Source organism: Sceloporus undulatus, chromosome 2, assembly GCF_019175285.1.
Source record: "Sceloporus undulatus isolate JIND9_A2432 ecotype Alabama chromosome 2, SceUnd_v1.1, whole genome shotgun sequence".
NCBI classification, from domain to species: domain Eukaryota; kingdom Metazoa; phylum Chordata; class Lepidosauria; order Squamata; family Phrynosomatidae; genus Sceloporus; species Sceloporus undulatus.
The window spans coordinates 172,539,318-172,557,848 of record NC_056523.1 but is presented as its reverse complement, the minus strand read 5'-3'; the positions used below and the strand labels follow the sequence as shown (position 1 = coordinate 172,557,848).

Sequence of the window (18,531 nt, the reverse complement as noted above, 5' to 3'; positions counted from 1 at the left end):
AGTGTTGGCAATGAGGTTTGTGGTCTTCAACATGGGTTCTCAAATGGTGGGGCGCGACCTAGTCCTCTTTCAGATGGGACATGGCAATAGCAGTCCAGCTGTATGGGGGAAAGGCCCCCTGGTAGGTCTCCCTACCAGCCATTCTCCTTTTTCCCCCGTCTCCAGTGAAGTGACATTAAAGATTGGGCATGAACGCATACATACACACCTTGAACATCTTGTGCAGGCTCCTGTCCTCTCCTCCTGCACTTCTTTTGCTCTAGTCAGTATTTAACACTTAAAATTACCTGGGAAACGAGGTCTGGCCATCTGGCATATTATTCTTCCTGCACTGTTTCCCACCTTCCCATCACAAAGCCTCTGCCAAATTTTTAACCACTTTGCCACCAATCCACAGAGGGAAAGCAAGGAGATACATTAGTGGGAAAGGGGTTTAAATTCTGACAGAGGCTTCACTGTGAGAAGGTGGTAAACTGAGTAAGGCAGGGATTAATTCTGGCACTGGCTACCTTGTGTGAAGGTGGGATATGAAGTGAGGCAGGGGTTTAAACTCTGGCAGCAGCTTTCTGATGTGAAGATGAAAAAAGTGAAGAGGAGGTTAAAGTTCTGGCTGTGGCTTCATGGTGGGATTGATCTCCATGAGAGGCACCAAGTTGTCTGTGTCTTGCCACAGCTGCCTCTGCTATTACCCTGGGACCGTTACTCAGCATGACTGACCATCACAGGTTTTAAAAATAGTTTCTTCATTTCAATGTAAGGTCGCTCAAATCCATGAATTTTGAAACCATGTACTACATTGAGTGTCCCCCTCCTCGACAAGCACATGTAGATCTAAAAGGGGAACTGGAGGGGGGGGGGAGTTTGAGAACCACTGGGCTAGAGTCCCACAAAGGAAACCATCAAACAGCTTTCTGAAACCAATTACGTATAGATCATATCTGAACCAGCAGACTTCATCCCACATTAATCACAACAGGAGGCATACATTTCTTTTCTAGAATTTCTACCATCCCATAGTTGTACCAGCCAAGAATGTATACCACCCATGTACCTCTTGGTAGACTGAACCCTGGCTGCCATCCACAACCCCACCTCTTGTAATGCAAGAAGCTATCCACTCTTCTATACTGTACCTAGAAGGAATGCTGTTTTGAAACAAACACTGGCATGTTTAAAGAATGAAGTGATAAATCCAACATACACATAGTCTGATAGCATTTCAGTAATAAAGGAAATGTAGCAAACAGCATAGTAATTACTCCTGGCTTAGGGTGAATTTATTTTGGATGACATGAACCTGAACAATAGAACAGCCATTTCTGGCCCCTACAAATTTTTGAGAACATTCAAGTTAAGAAGAGGGATATCAGTATTTTTGATATACATCTTGAATTCGTTGTCAAGCACAAATTAAAAGTGTCACACTTACACTAAATCCACACAGCACATTATTAAAATGTATATCAATAGGGACAGAACTGTGAGCTCCTCTAATAACTCCTCCATGACAAGAATGAACCATATCCTTTTAGCTTAATATTAATCTAGATTTTTGCCTAGCTTCAAATTCTAGTTTGGTCCTTGAATTCGGAATAAAAGAAGCCTGGTTAGCAATAACAATTATGAACCTTGCACAACAGTGAACTGTAGGTAAATGCAGTGTGCATATGGGGACAGCATTAATGCTTGAAAGAGAAAGGACTACACAGTTCCACAATCCAGGCCAGACCTCTTAACTACAATTGGAAAGAAATACAGAAAGCTATTCCTGGACATAGGAATTCAGCTAAGACTCTCATATTTTTGTCATTGGTTTTGCAAGGACAGTTAGCTTTACAACAATTTGCTTCTCTACTAGACTAATAAACGTCATGCTAAATGCTTTATACAAAGGTCACAAAAACCTGACAGGGTTAATTAGTTTTCTTTCTCAGTGCAATTCAAACAATGTTCTGGATGTGGCTAAGTAAATAAATCATAGCTATAGATGGGCAGAATATAAATGCAAAGAAATAAAATAAAATCCAGTATATTCTGGGACAGAAACAAACCCCAAATGTCATAGAAGTGATCTTGAAAGGAACAAAACTGCACAGGAATTACAGTAAATTAATCCAAGCATCTTCACAGCTACATTTTCTTCTTCATAAGAAGCAACAGCAAGGTTTTCCGAACGGCAGAGAACTACATCATCAAAACTGTTTCTCTGTACAAATCCATCATTAACTCAGTCAATTGTCCTCTAGGAAACTGACCATGCAATCCTATACATGCACTGCAGTAAGTGACCATGCAATTCTGTATCTACTCAGAATTATGGGAAAGTCACCCAGCCAAGTATGTATTGAGCAGTAAGGTTCATCTCTTTATTCAAGTTTATAAAAAGTTACAGGACATAGCTGTTTCAACATTTTCTCACATTAATCATGCACAGTTTGAATATGTACTACGGAGCTGATACTTCCAAATATATGCACAAAAGTTGTATGTGTGTGAATATATAAACAGTGGGGGGTTTTTACATAGCATTATATTTATGGCTTCTTCTTACGTATCATCAGATGATAAAATCAAACAAATTAACACTCCTACCAATATACCTGTTCACCAAAGCACAGCACAAATAAAACAGTGCTGTATTGGAACCAAGGGACCTAAGAGGAATACTGGACCCTGAGGAATGTGACACACATGAAGCCCTGTAAGCCTGAGAGAGAGCACTGCACTGCAGTTTCTCAGGACCTAAAGGGGAGTTCTTGTCTCCCATGCCCTTTAAGGATAGGAGAGAACATGAACAAGCAGCCATCACAGTGCTGTGGTGATTCTCCATTACTTTGCAATTTGCCAAAAACATCAGAGTGACCTGGTGGGCAACATGGAAGAGGGCAGGCAGGGACAAGCAGCAATTACAGAATTGTTTTCAAGATAGCAAGGAAAGGCTCATGCTATTGAAAAGCGACCTGCCTCTACTGGCCTCTCATTATCCTCACAACACATCCAAAATATGATGTGAATGTTAGCTTTAGGAACATATGCAGGTGTCATGACACTGAAGGTACCTTTTAAAAATATTAACACAAGGGGTGTGGAGAAAGAGCAACCAGGAAAGGAAATAAAACCAATAATTGTGAAATGGCTTAGGACAACATCATCCAACAGTGCATGACCCTCACTTGTGCTCAGTTAGCAGGTCCTCACCTACTCACATATGGAGCCGAGATATACAGAATGCTGCAAAGCAGTAAGTCTTCTCTGTTCACAGAAAGGAAAACCTAGCAAAAGCAAACACAGTTCAAGTAATTCTGAATCAGGTTTATCTCTATCTGAAATGAAACTATGGTAAGTGATTCTACAAGGCAACAGCCTAAAACCATTTGCTAGTTCCAGCTAGTACAGACTCAATAGCTGATTGATTCAATGGGTCTACTTAACTGAGACCAGTTAACTGAATTTAAGTCAGTGACCATGAAGGTCTCCTAATGACTTTAGTGAAGAGAGTTGAACTTTGATGGAAGCAGACAGTGGACAACCACAGAATATTATGCAGAGGTTAATGAATGTGATATAATTAGTTTTCAGTACCTTTTCCATTTGCATTTAAACAAGCAATGTAAGGGACGTTATTGTTTAAAAATTTAAAGACAAGTATTCTACTAAAAATAATTTCCACATTAAGCTTTGAAATAGTTTGAACATTTTTCTGAAATATATTAATATGCTTCCACCCTCAAAACCACGGCTGCATCTGCACTGCAGATCTGCAATGTGGATGCAGCAAACAACAGACTTTTCAATTCGGATTTCTATGGGCAGTGGGGACATTAAATTTTTGTGTTTAGTAAAATATAAATCAAAGATGCTAAATCAAATCATACTCTATTTAGGGCATCAGAAATTCTTTTAGAAATCTTTTCAATCCAAAACTTTCTGAAAACCCCATGCACTTGGTCCCAATATAGATGCCCTCTTTGTTTATAAGCTTCTGTCATGAAAACTGTCTACTTCCTACTTCTTAATCATCTATTGATCCATAAGTGGATATATCTTGTTATGTCACAGTTTCCACATTAGCACAGGAACCTCAATGGAAAGATTCCCCTGCCCCACAAGCTTTTAGACCAGGGTTTCCCAATACTGGGTGCCTGCACTCCCAGGGGGTGTAAACTAGAATTTCATGGGGTGTGACAAAGACTAAATTGTGTCCCTGAGTGATGTCACCAGTCATCACTCTTATTTTTTCTGGATAAATCAGAATCTAATTGTTCAATTTAGATGTGTATTTTATGCACTGAGTTAAAACCTCAACTTTTTTTAAAGTTCAATTTGTTCACCTGCAGTATTGTATGTGGTTCAAAAATTAGAAATTAAGACTGTTTCATCTTCAAATGTGATATTACTTTTGTGATATTACTGCAAATATGAATTAAACATTTCCTAGTGGTGTGGGACACAAAAAAGATTGGGAAGCAGTCCAAATAAACAGTGAGTAATATGCCACCCCACCCACATACCTGACAACATTCACAAAACTCTTTAAAAATTAGTGTAGCAGAAGTGAGTGAAAATGGCAGGGAGGGGATCAAGCTCGTAAAACCTCAAACCAACAATCTATTAAAGTCTTGAATACACAAGTTATGTTAGCCCCATGTGAAGCTATTGCAGCTGATGCCCAAGGATATTGATACTGGAATAGTATGTTCTGACCTTAAGGATGACCAAGGCCATATACTTGGCACAATAGGCTCCTTGTTTTGCCATATACTGATAATACCCATAGCTTGTATGCAGAAAACTCTCCTGCTTGGGAGGGAAGAAATGAAACTATGAACTGTGTACAGTAGTTGCATAGCATTGTTTGTTGTTATTGTGTGTCTTTGAGTCATTTTCCACTTATGGCAACCCTTGCAACTACCTAAAAATGCAGCAGATGGCATATGAAATCCAGCAGGCCAGGCAGACCCACTCTGGACAGATAATCCGGCAAAGTGCTTTATCACACTGATTTATACTTTATACTAGAGAATTTATACTTCATACTAGAGCAGCCTTTCTCAAATAGTGGGGCGGGCCCCCCAGGGGGGGTGCGAGGCTCCGTAAAGGGGGGCGCAAGGCTCTGTTATGCAGAGGTGTACTTATAACAATTTTATAGACAAATGATACTATTTACAGTTGCGCGGAGGGCGTGAAATGTTTTCTTCTTCCTAGGGGGGGGCATGAGAGAAAATAATTGAGAAGCACTGTACTAGAGTAAGTCTCCACAATTGTGTAGTTTAATTCTTGTACTTGCCATCTGGTCATGTCCATGTGTACCGTTTCATCTCTGGTTGTATGAAAAAAGGATTTGCAATAAAGGTATCTTCTTCATACAACCAGAGAGGAAACTACACATTGATGTCATCAGATGGCCAATAACTGGAAACTGTATTCTGGTGGCAAAAATGAGACGAGATGCTGACTGCATTACAGATCATGAACTACTTATATCAAAAATTAGAATAAACACAGAATTAGAATAAACACAGAATCAATCATCATGCTGAAATGCAATCAAAAAATATACACAGGCAAGTGAGAAATAGATTTGTACTATTAAGCATAATTGACCAGAAACTAGAAAAACTATGGTCAGAAGCCAGGGGCATAATCAAGGAAGAATGCAAAAAATATGGTGTCTGTGGCCAAAAAGAAAGAAAAGAAAAATGGGTGACAGATGAACTCTTCAAGTAGTGAAAGAACGATGAGAAGCAAAAGAGAGGAAGACAAGAACAGAGCCAGACCCATGAATGCAATTCTTCAATGATTAATGCACAAGGATAAAGAAAGTTACTATAATAACCAATGAGGAGAAACAGAAGCTGACAACAACAAAAAACAAACAAACTATGAATTCAAACAGAAATTGAAATCGAGGGTGGAGATGCTCTACAATCAGAAGAAGAACGTATTACATGCGAAGATGAAATGAAAAGGTGATAGAAGCAAAGAAAAGATGAATAAAACATAGGAATATGAATATGAACCCCAAAATTTGGAAAGTGAAGTGAAAGGTGAACTCAAAGAAATTGGAAGATAAAATAATCAAGAACAGATGGCATCCCAATAGAACTACTACAAATCAGCTGGACAGAATCAACTTCAGTACTAACTAAAATCTGCTAACACAAATGGAAAACAAAACAGTGGCCCATGGATGGGAAACTATCAACATATATTCCCATCCACTAAAAAGGAGACACAAAAGACTCCAATAACTACAGGCCTAATTTACCACATAAGCAAAGCCATGCTCAAAATTCTGCAGCAGAGACCCCTACCATATATGGAGTGAGAAATTCCAGAGATGCACACTAGACTGACGAAAGGAAGTGGCGCTAGGGATCACACTGCAAACATATGATAGATAAAAGAGTGCATCAGGGAATTCCAGAAGAAAATCAGCATGTGCTTTATAGATTACAGCAAGGCCTTTGACTACATAGATCATAAAAAGTTATGCTCTTAAAGAAATGGAAGTGCCACTACATTTGACTGCCCCGATGAAAAACCTGTACTTAAGACAAGAGAGTACTTTTAGAACAAATTACAGAGAAACAGAATGATTCCTGATCAGCAAAGTGGATTAGATAAGACTGCATGTTATCAACCTATTTGATCAACATGAATGCAGAAAACATCGCATATGGAGCAGGTTTAGACTCAAGTGAAGAGTTAAGATTGGAGGAAAAAATATCAGTAATCTAAGATATGCATACTACTTGAAGAAAACAACAAAGGCTCAGAACATTTACTATAGAAAGTCAAAGAAGAGAGTGCTAAGGCAGGCTGAACATTGAGAAAACAAAAATAATGACCATGGAAAATTTACATAAATACAATCTAGATGACAAAGAAATTGAAAGAGTTAAAGAATTCCCAAAGCTCTGATCAGTCGCTGATTAGAATGGTGACTGAAGTCAGGAAATCAGAAAAAAACTAGGAATGGGAAGGGCAGCTATGAAAGCATAGAGAAGATCCTAAAGTGCAAAGATAAAAAACGGAATGCTAAAGGCTGGATGGTCTGAGCCACTCTATTCCCTATCACCATGTACGGACGGGTGTGAGAACTGGACAAAAAGGATAGAAAATCAACTCATCTGAGATGTAGTACTGAAGAAGAGTGTTGAGGATACCATGGACAGGTAAGATAAGCAAATGGGCCCTTGAACAGATCAAGCCTCAACTCTTACTGAAAGTCAAGATGACTAAATTGAGACTGTTGTACTTCAGCCACATTATGAGAAGAGATGACTCACTAGAAAAAATACACAGTGGACCCTTGTTATATGCTGGGTTGGTTCCAAGATCCTCCGTGGATAACAAAATCGTGGATGCTCAAGTCCATTAAATATAATGACATAGCAAAATGGTGTCCCTTATAAAAAGGAAAATCAAGGTTTGATATTGAAATTTATACTTTTTGAAACATTTTCAAACCGTGTATGCTTGAATCCGTGTATAACAAATCCGTGTATAAGAAGGGCCAACTGTACTAAGAAAGATGGAGGGTAGCAGAAAGAGAGGAAAACTACATATCAGATGGACGGACTCATTCAAGGAGGCCACAGCCCTGAATCTGTTCTGAACAAGTTCTGAAGGATCTGAACACAGCAGCTGAAGACAGGGTGGTTAGGAGGTGTCTCATTCAGAGAGTCACCATGACTCAACGTTGACTCAAAAGCAGCTAACAACAGCAACAAGTCTTCCTAATTAAAGCAATGGATTAAGTTTTTTCTTACAGTCTAGCTCCTCTGTACCCCAAGAACATTCCCTTGATGAAAGAAGGACCGAAATATCATAAATGGTTTGAAAAGAAAACTAGAAGCAGTCTTGTCTGGGCCTTATGTAACCACTCAAAATCAGCATCTGGTTAAGAGGTTCTCTGTCCCAGATTAACATGCCTATAAGCCATGGATCAGAACTCAATGTGGAAAGGTCTGATACTGGAGGTTTGCAAATCCAGCTGACAGAATATTTTAACACATATTTAATTTTCTAAATTAAGCCCTTATACAAAACTGTCACCCCTGCATTTCCAGAACTGCAGCATGGCCAATTCTGAGGCAGAAACATAACAAAAGATTGTAACAAAGCACCTAAATTGGGAAATATATTTTAGGTTTTCAGTACTATGCTGGTTCAGTGCTTTAAGATTCCCAAAAGAAGGTCAGTTTCACATGTCACCCATTGTGTATTATTATTATTATTATTATTATTATTATTATTAACCTTTATTTATGAAGCGCTGTAAATTTACACAGCGACATACATGCAATCCTTTTAGTTAGACGGTTCCCTGCCCTCAGGCTTACAATCTAAAAAGACATGACACAGAAGGAGAAGGGAGTGGTGGAGGGAGAGGGTAAGAGGTCCAGCAGTTCCTCTCAACCTCCGAGGCCTGGACCAAGGCAGATGGACTGGAGGGAGGGCTTGGCTTCAAAATGGAAGGTTAATCATTATCCAGGGAAAATACATACTCACAAGTAGGATAATACATATACAGTACATAGCAATACAGGAAATGGATTGATAAACAGTCAACAACAGAACATCAGATAGTAAACGACAATTATGATTATGCTAGAGGAAGCCAAACTAAGCAGCTCACAAAACATTAGTAAAATTCTGTATCATCAGTGGAAATTCTGAATAACCTGAATTAACAGAAGTCATGGGCCCTTCCAAAGTTCTTGATTTAGGTCACAGGTGCTTGTCACTATAATTGGTTAGATTAGGAGATATACTCTGGGGTCAGAATAAAGTAAATATGGACAGCCCCGTCATGCTTTTCTGAACTTTTATGGTGATTCTGCACACAGAAAATACAGCTAAGAATCTGCAATCAGTGGGGAAAACGCAGAGTCTCAGCTTTTGGGTTTTTGAAGGCAATGCTCACGATGGCATATTTTTAAACACCATCATAAAGAATAAGAGGAAGATGCTCTAGTTTCACAGAGCCAGATACTAAATTTTGAATTTCAAGACTTGAGTGCAAACATGGATATTTCTAAATAGGTCATATTAACTGTGCCATTAAATAGTTTTCTTCTGATGTGTTTATCTTCTTTTAGATATATTTTTGCTGCAGTTTATGCAGCTAGTACTATTATTCACTAGTCTCTGAATCCAAGGTTAAAGAGGACTAAGAGGAGTTCAGCATGTTATTGAAAGCTTCACAGCTCTTTAAAAAAACACACACAAAAAACAAGGAACTGTGCTGCCCCAGATTCTCTCTTATCTGAATTCTGAGGAACAAGTAGAGAGAGCATACAAGGAAAGGAGACAATTCACCTCAGAGCAAATCAGCATCACAATAGATTTTACAATCTAAGCTTGTAAAAAGAGAGAGACTCTTTTATGACGGAAGGGGAATATGACAGAGCACAAAACACATCTTCAAAGCATCTTCCCTGAAGGATTCTAGCAGGATGACATGAATAAATGTCAAGACAAAAATCAGCAAAACTGACTGTAGCAGGACCACTACTGTTCACATTTATATTTAAAACACTGCTTTATATTTGTCTTCAGTAGAGAAAGAACTGAGAAATGGGTGCTACACAACAACTGAAATAAACATCTCAGATAGATTGTGTATACTTGAAAGAACCCTTCCAAACTCTAACCTTATGGATATTGTGAAAATGCATTGCTATTTTAATTATTCATTCCACTTCTGGTAGCCATGAAAGAGGACAAGCATCGAAGCCTTACCTCAAAACCGACAAGTACTTCTGCTGGCTTGTAAGAGTCCAGCAAGCATGGCTCATAAACTATCCATCTTCTACTGGCAACCATAAGGCTTAGAAATGCAGTGCTTTTATTAAAGGTAAGCACAAATTGACAGAGTGCTGAATTTCTTAAAACAATATGCTAATATATATGTGTTCTAGGACTGGGGTTAGCCAAGTGCAGCTACAGATTGCACATGACCCACAGGACTCTTAGGTGGGGCCATTGGACCCTCTAGAATCTTCCAAAGCCCCCCAATATCCCGCAGTTTAAAAAACACATTCAAGCCAATTTTGGGGTGATTGCCCCCAGGATCTTCCAGAACCATTTAAGTATGCAGTGGTGTGCTTTCGCAACCCTGCAAAGTGCCCCCCTCCCCAAAAAAAAGCAGACGGAAGGAAGATAAAATAATTGGCCAGAATGTTGGCCCAAAGTGGTGTCTCCTCACTTTGAGCATGCAACATGTGCTAGTGTGGCTCACTGCAAAGGCTCAGGGAGGAAAAGCACCTATGACCCCTGTCCCCTGCACAGCTGTTCGCCTCTACTCTGCAGCATTAGTCACACTTTTCAGGTCTCAAACCATCTGGACCAGTAACTTCAGATGTTGTTGATTTTTAGAAATATACCTTTACATTCTCCTCCCATCAGAAGAACACCTTGCAGCCCAATTCTCCTTCTCTCTTCCCATTGCATAGATAAACTCCAAGAGGTACAGGAAGACTCATTTGCACAAGATTTCCCAAGTTAGGGCCAGAAATGTTTCCATGCTACCAATGGACTTTTTCACATGTGGACCTATGTGCATCCATCCCAAAAATGGTTAAAGTGGTGGCATCCCAGGAAAGCAAGCCCATTTGCTAATGTTCATCACACACAAGAGAACAATGGGCTAAAGGCACGTTACGTAGGGTCAGATTTGAATTTGGCTATCAAATGGGTGAGGACAAACCCCCACTGCCAACTTAGAAATACCTCTATGTGCATGCTCCAAAATGTCAATTCCACAAGTGTCCCCAGGAAGGGAGGGGAAACCAGGGGGGAAATCCTCATTGCCCCAGAAGCTGTGTCAGAAGAAGGCAGAATGATGCTTCCCTTTGCAAACTCCATAAAACCACACACAAACCCACACAAGAGAGAGAGAGAAAAAGAAGGGAGCTGGGTCCATAAGCCTGCCTGATTCCACAGATGACTGAGACTCCCAGATGCCCTCCTTTTCCAGGGCATGTCCTCCATTTCTCCCTCCTGTCCAAGAGGACTTCCAAAACTTCTTCTCTCTGCCTTCTCTCAGCAGCTGATCCCTAATTAAACAGCGGGGCGAGGTAAGCGTGTATGTACCCCTTTAAGAAGAGAGCATTCTCCCTCTTTGGCACAGAAAGTAGGGTTGTCATAATTCTCTACTATAAACCAGGACAAAATGTAGGACAAAATTTAGACCAAAATATAGGACAATTGTAGGATAAAATTTAGCCTAAAATGTAGGACATTTAAGAAAAATGGAGGACCTTATATGTCCTGCGTTTTGGGCTAAATTTTATCCTACAATTGTATTATATTTTGGTCTAAATTTTTCCCTACATTTTGTCCCGGTTTTTAGTAGAGAATTATGGCAACCCTAACAGCAAGGCACCTTGGGAAATCTGGGAACCAAAGTCATCTGGAGGCTTGCATTTCCAGAAGGGTGGCATTATGTGACAGGAGTGAATTCGCAAGCAAAATGGACATGCAAATCCAGTAGTTTTGCGAATTTGCTCATCTCTTGATTCACCTCCCGTTTTCCCTGGATTCTGCCCAGATTGCGTGCAGCATCATGTTATAAGCAGCTGCGAAGTTGTCTCTAATGCTTTGAATGACTCTGCATTGGCCCCACTTTAACCCTCCAATTTGTCCCGTGTGAAAGAGTCCACTGTCAAGAGAAGGCAAATAGTCTATGATGCAAGACAGGCTTTTAAAAGGAACACACAATAGTCTCAGCCATTCCCATATTACTAGCTCAAAATGTACTTTTAACTGAAAGTGAAAGGTCACCAGTAAATTCCCACAATATGTAAGTGCAAAGTTGTTGAAGTAATTTGATTGCATATAGTCTCCCTTATCACCATTAACCAATTTGCAGATGAAATACAAGTGATAAAAACCTGAAATGCCATAATCAAGAGCAGACCATTAAATTGAGTGAAAAGAACAGAAAGGCACTGGAGGGATTGATACCAGATACACTGTGGTCAGCTGTTATCTCTACTCTAGAGTGTGCCTGGGAATTTTTGGCCTTCTAGATGTTTTGGATTGTAACTTCTACAGTCCTCCAACACTGTCCATGTTGGCTGCAGCTTCTGGCAATTCAAGTCCAAAACTTCTGAACGGCACAAAGACTCTCACCCAGATCTAGGGCAATTGTAGGCCAGAAGATACATTGGGCTTTACTGGCAGATCTGTGACAGATTTGTAAGAGTCCTGTAAGGGCAACATCTAAAAGTTTATTTTGTAGTCCTGGTAAAGAAAACAAACTTCTGGCCTAAGCATGTGCTCAAAGATATACTTTAATTTTAAGTGTCTGTCTGCCTCAACAAACCAATGTGACAATACTTGGCTCTTGGTAGGCGGGGGTGAGGGGGAATCTAATATTTAAACAAGTAGATGTTACAAAGCCTAATGTCTGCTGACCCCTCTCCTCCAGCTGTCAGACGTTATTATACTTTCAAGTCTCTCTGCTGACTAATCCCTATTGAAACTGAAGGCACAATTTTCAACAGTTCCAATGAGGAAAAACTGGAAGGGATCTAAAGAAACCAAGATGAATGTCTAGGCCAAAAGTAATAAAATGAATTTCAGCAGAGAGAAATATATGGTACTACAGTTAGGCAGAAAAAAATAAAATAAAAGAAGGTAATAACAAGCTGAACATGAGTCAAGTGTGTAATATAGCTGCTAAAAAGGTCAATGCAATTCTAAGCTACATCAAAAGTATACTGTCTAGATCTAGAAAAAGTAATTGTACTACAGTTGGCCCTTCTTATACACGGATTTTTTATACACGGATTTAAGCATACACAGTTTGAAAATGTTCAAAAAAAGTATAAATTTCAAATATCAAACCTTGATTTTCCGTTTTTTATAAGGGACACCATTTTACTATGTCATTATATTTAATGGCACTTGAGCATACACACATTTTGTAATCCACGGGGGATCTTGAAACCAAACCCCAGCATATAACAAGGGTCCACTGTACTCTGTTCTGCCTTGGTCAGACCTCACCTGGAATACTGTGACCACAATTAAGAAGGATGTTGACAAGCTGGAACATGTCCTGAGAAGGGCAACCAAATGGTAAAAAGTCTGGACATCATGCTCTATGAGTGACATGATAGCCATGTTTTAATGGCAAGGTCATATTGAAGAAGGAGCAACCTTGTTTTCTACTGCTCTAGAGACCAGGACATGGAGCAATGAATTCAAGCTACAGGAAAAGAGATTCCACCTATACATTAAGAAGAACTTCCTGACAGTAAGAGCTGTCCAACAGTGAACACACTGCCTCAGAGTTTCTTTGGAGGTTTTCATCATATTTTAGTTGTATCTTGTTCTAGTCTCATTGTAAAGTGCCTTGGGTCTCAAGCTGGGAGAAGGGCAAGATATAAATAATATAAACAATAAGCAAATCATGTGTACTGCTAAAATGGATCAGGAACAGTAGAATGATTTGGAGGATAAGGCAACATCAACAGCTAGCCAGCATATATGTGGGCCTGGCAAAAGTTCTTATCATCCCTTTGATGGTTCTTGCTTATGCCACCTATCTCAGCCATGCTATAACAACACAGGTGAAAAAAACTGGAATAATAGGGGAAGACTCAGACAACTGTGACTGACCATAACAGGGAGGAAGGAAAATGCAAAAGGCAGGACAGGCAAACTTACAAAATGCTCCTCTTTAATATTACTACCAGTGACAAATGCACTAGCATGAAACCTCTCTTCTCCTCATGCTTTCAGCAGATGCATGCAAAAAGTTAACATACCACCAGTGCCCCATTAAAAATTAAATAAAGAAGAAATATCATATGTATTTATCTCCCATGAGGTTTCGCACTAGAAACTAGTCTTCATAAGGCTATTGTTTCTTTTTCAGATAATTTCTAACTCCTCCAGGTGTGCCTGACGACATATATTCTTGTTGCTGACCATCAGTCAAGAAAGGATCTAAAAGACATATGGTCCAAAAACACAGTATGAAGTAAGCCTATCACTCATTTATCTATGACCTGTTACAGACTGCCAAAATAAAGCTGCTTCGGGTCTCTTTGGAGGTATTCTGTTTAAATGATGCATGCATCCTAAGAATCCAGAAGCTGCACCAAAGCTGTACTCCAGTGCTTAGGAATGGAGTGTGGCTTTGGCACGACCTCCAGACTCTTAGGACCCATGCATCATTTAAATAGCATACCTCCAAAGAGACCCAAAGCAGCTTTATTTTGGCAGTCTGTAACAGGCCTATGAAATGTGGATTATCACCAGGAAGAGAAATCAAGCCCATACCTAAACTAAAACTGAAACTTTGCATCCAAACTGGGAGAACCTGAACCATTACTTAATTCTGTTGAACCCAAAACAAAAAAGAACTTTTACAACATTTTATGTTGCTAATTCAGAATCACCACCCCACTAATTTGGTGGTTCACTTACCAGCACCAACCATAATAAATCAAAGCATTATTCAATGAGCCCACTCATCCATAATGTTAAACTACAGTTAGGTGTTATGAGAATGGACCCTTAGAAGCCACATGCTTCACCACAGCTGCTTCCTTTTATTCCTGGCTCATACATTACAGTCTTGGCCACCATTTACCAGTTCAAATAAGAAGTCAAACTATAGTTTGCACTTGCTAGGTAAAAAATTGAATCTAATTCTGGCTTGTGATCCTGAGCTCTTAAGAAGCATAAATCATAGTATGGAATGCTTTGCAACAAGACTAGAAGTCTAGGATAATCACACCAAGGCAGTACATGACCTCACACCTCTTCAGGGCTCATTTCTGCACTATGGTTGGTGTTACAGGCTCAAAAGTACAAGGGAATGTTAAACAGTTGAGGCACAGAATCTTCCACACTGCCAAGGCTGGGAAACAGTCAGGATGGAACCTGCTGCTTTTAAGCTGAAATCCACCATGTTGTTGTTGTCAAGTCAAATTTTGAATTATGGCAACCTTAAGGCAAACCTATCATGGGGTTTTCTTGGCAAGAATTGTTCAAAGGAGGTTTGCCATTGCATTCCCCTGAGGATGATAGCATATGATTTGCCCAAGGTCATTCATAGCCAAGCTGGGAATCAAACCCTGGTCTCCAGAGTCGTAGTCCAACACTCAAACCACTATGCCATGCTTGTTCTCAAAATAATACTGTAAACATAAATGGGCTGAAGAAGAGGGTGGATGGAGCAAAAAGAGGACTTCACTAGAAGTGCACCTACCTATACACTGCTCCCTCGGGTTACGAAATTAATTCGTTCCGCGGCCGCTTTCGTAACCCGAAAAGCCTTCGTAAGCCGAAATGCCATAGGCGCTAATGGGGAAAAGCCGCGATTTCGTGCGAAAAAGCCGAAAAAAGCACCAAATTTTTTTTCGTAACCCGAAAAAACATTCGTAACCCGGAACAATTATTTCCTATGGGATTTTTTCGTATCCCGGAAATTTCGTAACCTGGGTATTTCGTATCCCGAGGTACCACTGTATTGCAGTGCTTAGTCAGTTCTGTAACTGATAAAAGAGCTTATTTGTAACTATTAGTCCAAATGTCAGAATACACACAAATATTAAAAGCCAAGCTCTCACAGAGATTCTGAATCAATACAGATTCTTTTTGGTGGCTTCACAGATATTATATGGAGGACAGAGGCTGCACAATTCACAGACAGATTCTTCTATGGAATTTTTAGAAACACCTGAAACATTATTATGTTAGAAGAAAAACAGGGAAATAGGGGACCCACACTTAGTGCTGTTACTATCATATTTTGTTTTTGCTTCCAAACTTCCCCAATAATTCAAATGTGCTAACCACACATTCACAGGTTTGTTCCAGTGTGGACTTTCACAACCACATTCTGAACCGCTGCCGTCTCTGGGTCTCAATACTACTTACTATCCATCCTCTTTGAGGGGAGATATTCTGCATGTACACCAATTGATTACTTGCATCACACACAATGCTGACCCAAATATGAATGGCTTACTCCAGGTAAATGAAATTGTCTGGAAGATGGCCAAGGATCCAACAGTTATCAATGCAGAGATTCAGCAAGCAATGCCTATAGTAAATTAGTCCTTTGGGTTCACTGGGGCTTTTGTTACTCTAGTTTATTTCTCACAGCACAATAATGGATCCTAGTATACAGGTTGATAACTACCATCCAAAGACAGGATAAATCACAAGTATTCAACAATGATTAGGGCACCCAATACTCTCTTCCTCATTGCCTCTCCTGTCTTATAAATTAATAGGTATTAAACATGGAAGTAAAATTCTATATACTTTCTAAGCAAAAGATTCCTGGGATTTACTCTTATTAAACAGATCAAATGCTCCATTATATTTAGAGCTGCTGAGTCTGGTGATGTCATTAACCAGTAAGCATAAAGTACCAGCCACAGTTGCTCACAGCTTGTCATTCAAACACACACACACACACACACACACACACACACAGACAGAACATATTTGCTTGTTTGGAAATCAAGACAGAAATCTTAGCTAAAGGGACTGTTCCCAGATCAATGAGAAATGTGGTGAATACTCCTTATTATCTACTTAAGGAAATGGGATAAGGAAGATTCAATTAATAATGCCTACTTGCTTCTAGCAAGATGGCTGCAAAGTGGGCCTTGGCACCAGTACAACTAAGAGGGAACGAGGAAGCTAAGGTCCAAAACACACTACAGAAACAATCCAGTTTGAGACCGTTTTAAGTACCTTGGCTCAACAACAGGGAATTCTGGGAACTGTAGTGTTTGTGAGGCATGTAGCCTTCTCTGTCAGAGAGCTCTGCTGCCACAATAAACTACAATTCCCAGGATTCCCTGGCATTGAGCCAGGGCAGTTAAAGTGGTCTCAAACTGGACTATTTCTGCAGTGTGTTTTGGACCTATATAAAGACCCCTGAAGATTATTTGCATCTTGCAGCAACAAATGAATGAAGCCTTGGAAAGTGTGCCAAAATGAACTGGAGATCAGCACATAGTCCTTTTCTCTTACCTGGAACAGAGCTCTCCAAACAAGCAAATTTGTACCTTTAACTCTCGCCTGGAGATGACTCATGAAAACTGGTGACTTGGGGTCAGGCCCTAAGATCTGGAAACCCTAATTATATGCTCCAAGCCCTAGAAAAGCCAGGTTTGTTGGTACTCAAGACATTTCAGGAGCAGCACCCCAACTGTGGAACTCTCTCTCTTGAAGGAGGTGGTCAGATTGGCTCATTCATTTCTTTGCTTTAGAAAGCCCATAAAGATCATTCTGTTCCATCGTGCTTTTAATTCTCTGTAACATTTATGTTGCTCTTATTTTCACCCTTGCTCTGAATTTTGATGTAAGCTTTTTTTCTTTTTTGCTCCTATATTTTTTGTTTCCAGGTTAGGTTGTTTCACTTTTATTATATCACCCTACATGCTGGTAGGCAGAAGGTGCAACGTCTCACTAAATAAGCAGAAAATCCAGCACTAGGACTCCATCCACAGCAAAGAAGCATCAGGGGGGTCAACTCAAAGAGTATGGTATCTGTTCCCTCCTTCCTTAAATGCAACCTGTCCACTTAAGTTGGTAGTTTCTGTGAGTGCACCCTATTGCAAGTAAACAAAAAAAATAGCAAAAGCAAGGCAGGCAGATACTGTAAATTTAGCATAAAGAGCACAAATACAGAGAGGTTAAACATATATTAGATTTTTTTAATGTATTAAAAGCATCGGCCCCAAAACAGAACGCTGCAGCACTCCACTTGAGACCACCTTCCAGTCTGAAGCACAGCCACTGATTACACTTTGTACATAGTTTTCCAACCAACTATGGACCCATCTGAAAGTGTTTCCATCAGGTTCAATCCTGTCAAACTAACCTTTTTATAAGGTTATTACCTTAGTAGATGGTGGGAATTATGTGGATGTCATTTACCTGGATTTCAGCAAAGCCTCTGGTAAGGTCCTCCATGATATTTTGATTAGGAAACTGATGGAAACACCAAGAGACGAATCCATAATTGGCTGGAAAACCATGTTGAAAGCGTTGCCATCAGTGGCTGTCTGTTAAATTGGAAGGAGGTCTCAAGTGGAGTGCTGCAGGGTTCTGTGCTGGAGTTGATGCTCTTCAATATTTTTATCAATGATTTAGATGACAGGGTGGAGGGAATCCTTATCAAATTGCAGACTGTACAAAAATGGGAGGGACAGCTAACACCTTGGAAGATAAGAACAGAATTCAAAAGAGTTTGATAAACTAGAAAAACATGGCTGAAATTAATAAAATGAAATTCAAAGAGACAAATGCAAAATTCTGTATTTAGGCCACAAAAACAAATGCACAGGTATAGGAAGCAGGATAATTGGATCAGCAGCAGTAAATGTGAAAAGGACCCAGAAATTTGGGCGGGTTACAGACCGCCTCTTTGAGGTGGGCTGTACCCGCCCCTTTCCCTGCCGGATCGGGGCCTGAGCTGCCAGAACGGCAGCTGCTGAGGCCCCGATCCGCCGCTTTTCAGGCTGCGGGGAAGCAGCAAAA

General features: G+C 40.0%; 1 protein-coding gene across 2 annotated transcripts in view; it reads right to left on the bottom strand.

The window, feature by feature from the left end:
- TFCP2 (transcription factor CP2) overlaps nucleotides 1-18,190 on the bottom strand; it is a 49,540-nt gene extending 31,350 nt beyond the window's left edge. The window contains exons 1-2 of one of the 2 annotated variants that reach the window (XM_042453274.1): nucleotides 17,929-18,102; nucleotides 3,199-3,272 (exon numbers count right to left, since the gene is read on the bottom strand). In XM_042453274.1, coding sequence (XP_042309208.1) covers nucleotides 3,199-3,272; nucleotides 17,929-17,964 — 110 coding nt within the window. In that variant the 5' untranslated portion in view covers nucleotides 17,965-18,102. Of the gene's footprint in view, nucleotides 1-3,198; nucleotides 3,273-17,928 lie in introns of both variants that reach the window. The other variant, XM_042453275.1, reaches the window with a different exon arrangement.
- Between the last annotated feature and the right edge of the window lie 341 nt (nucleotides 18,191-18,531).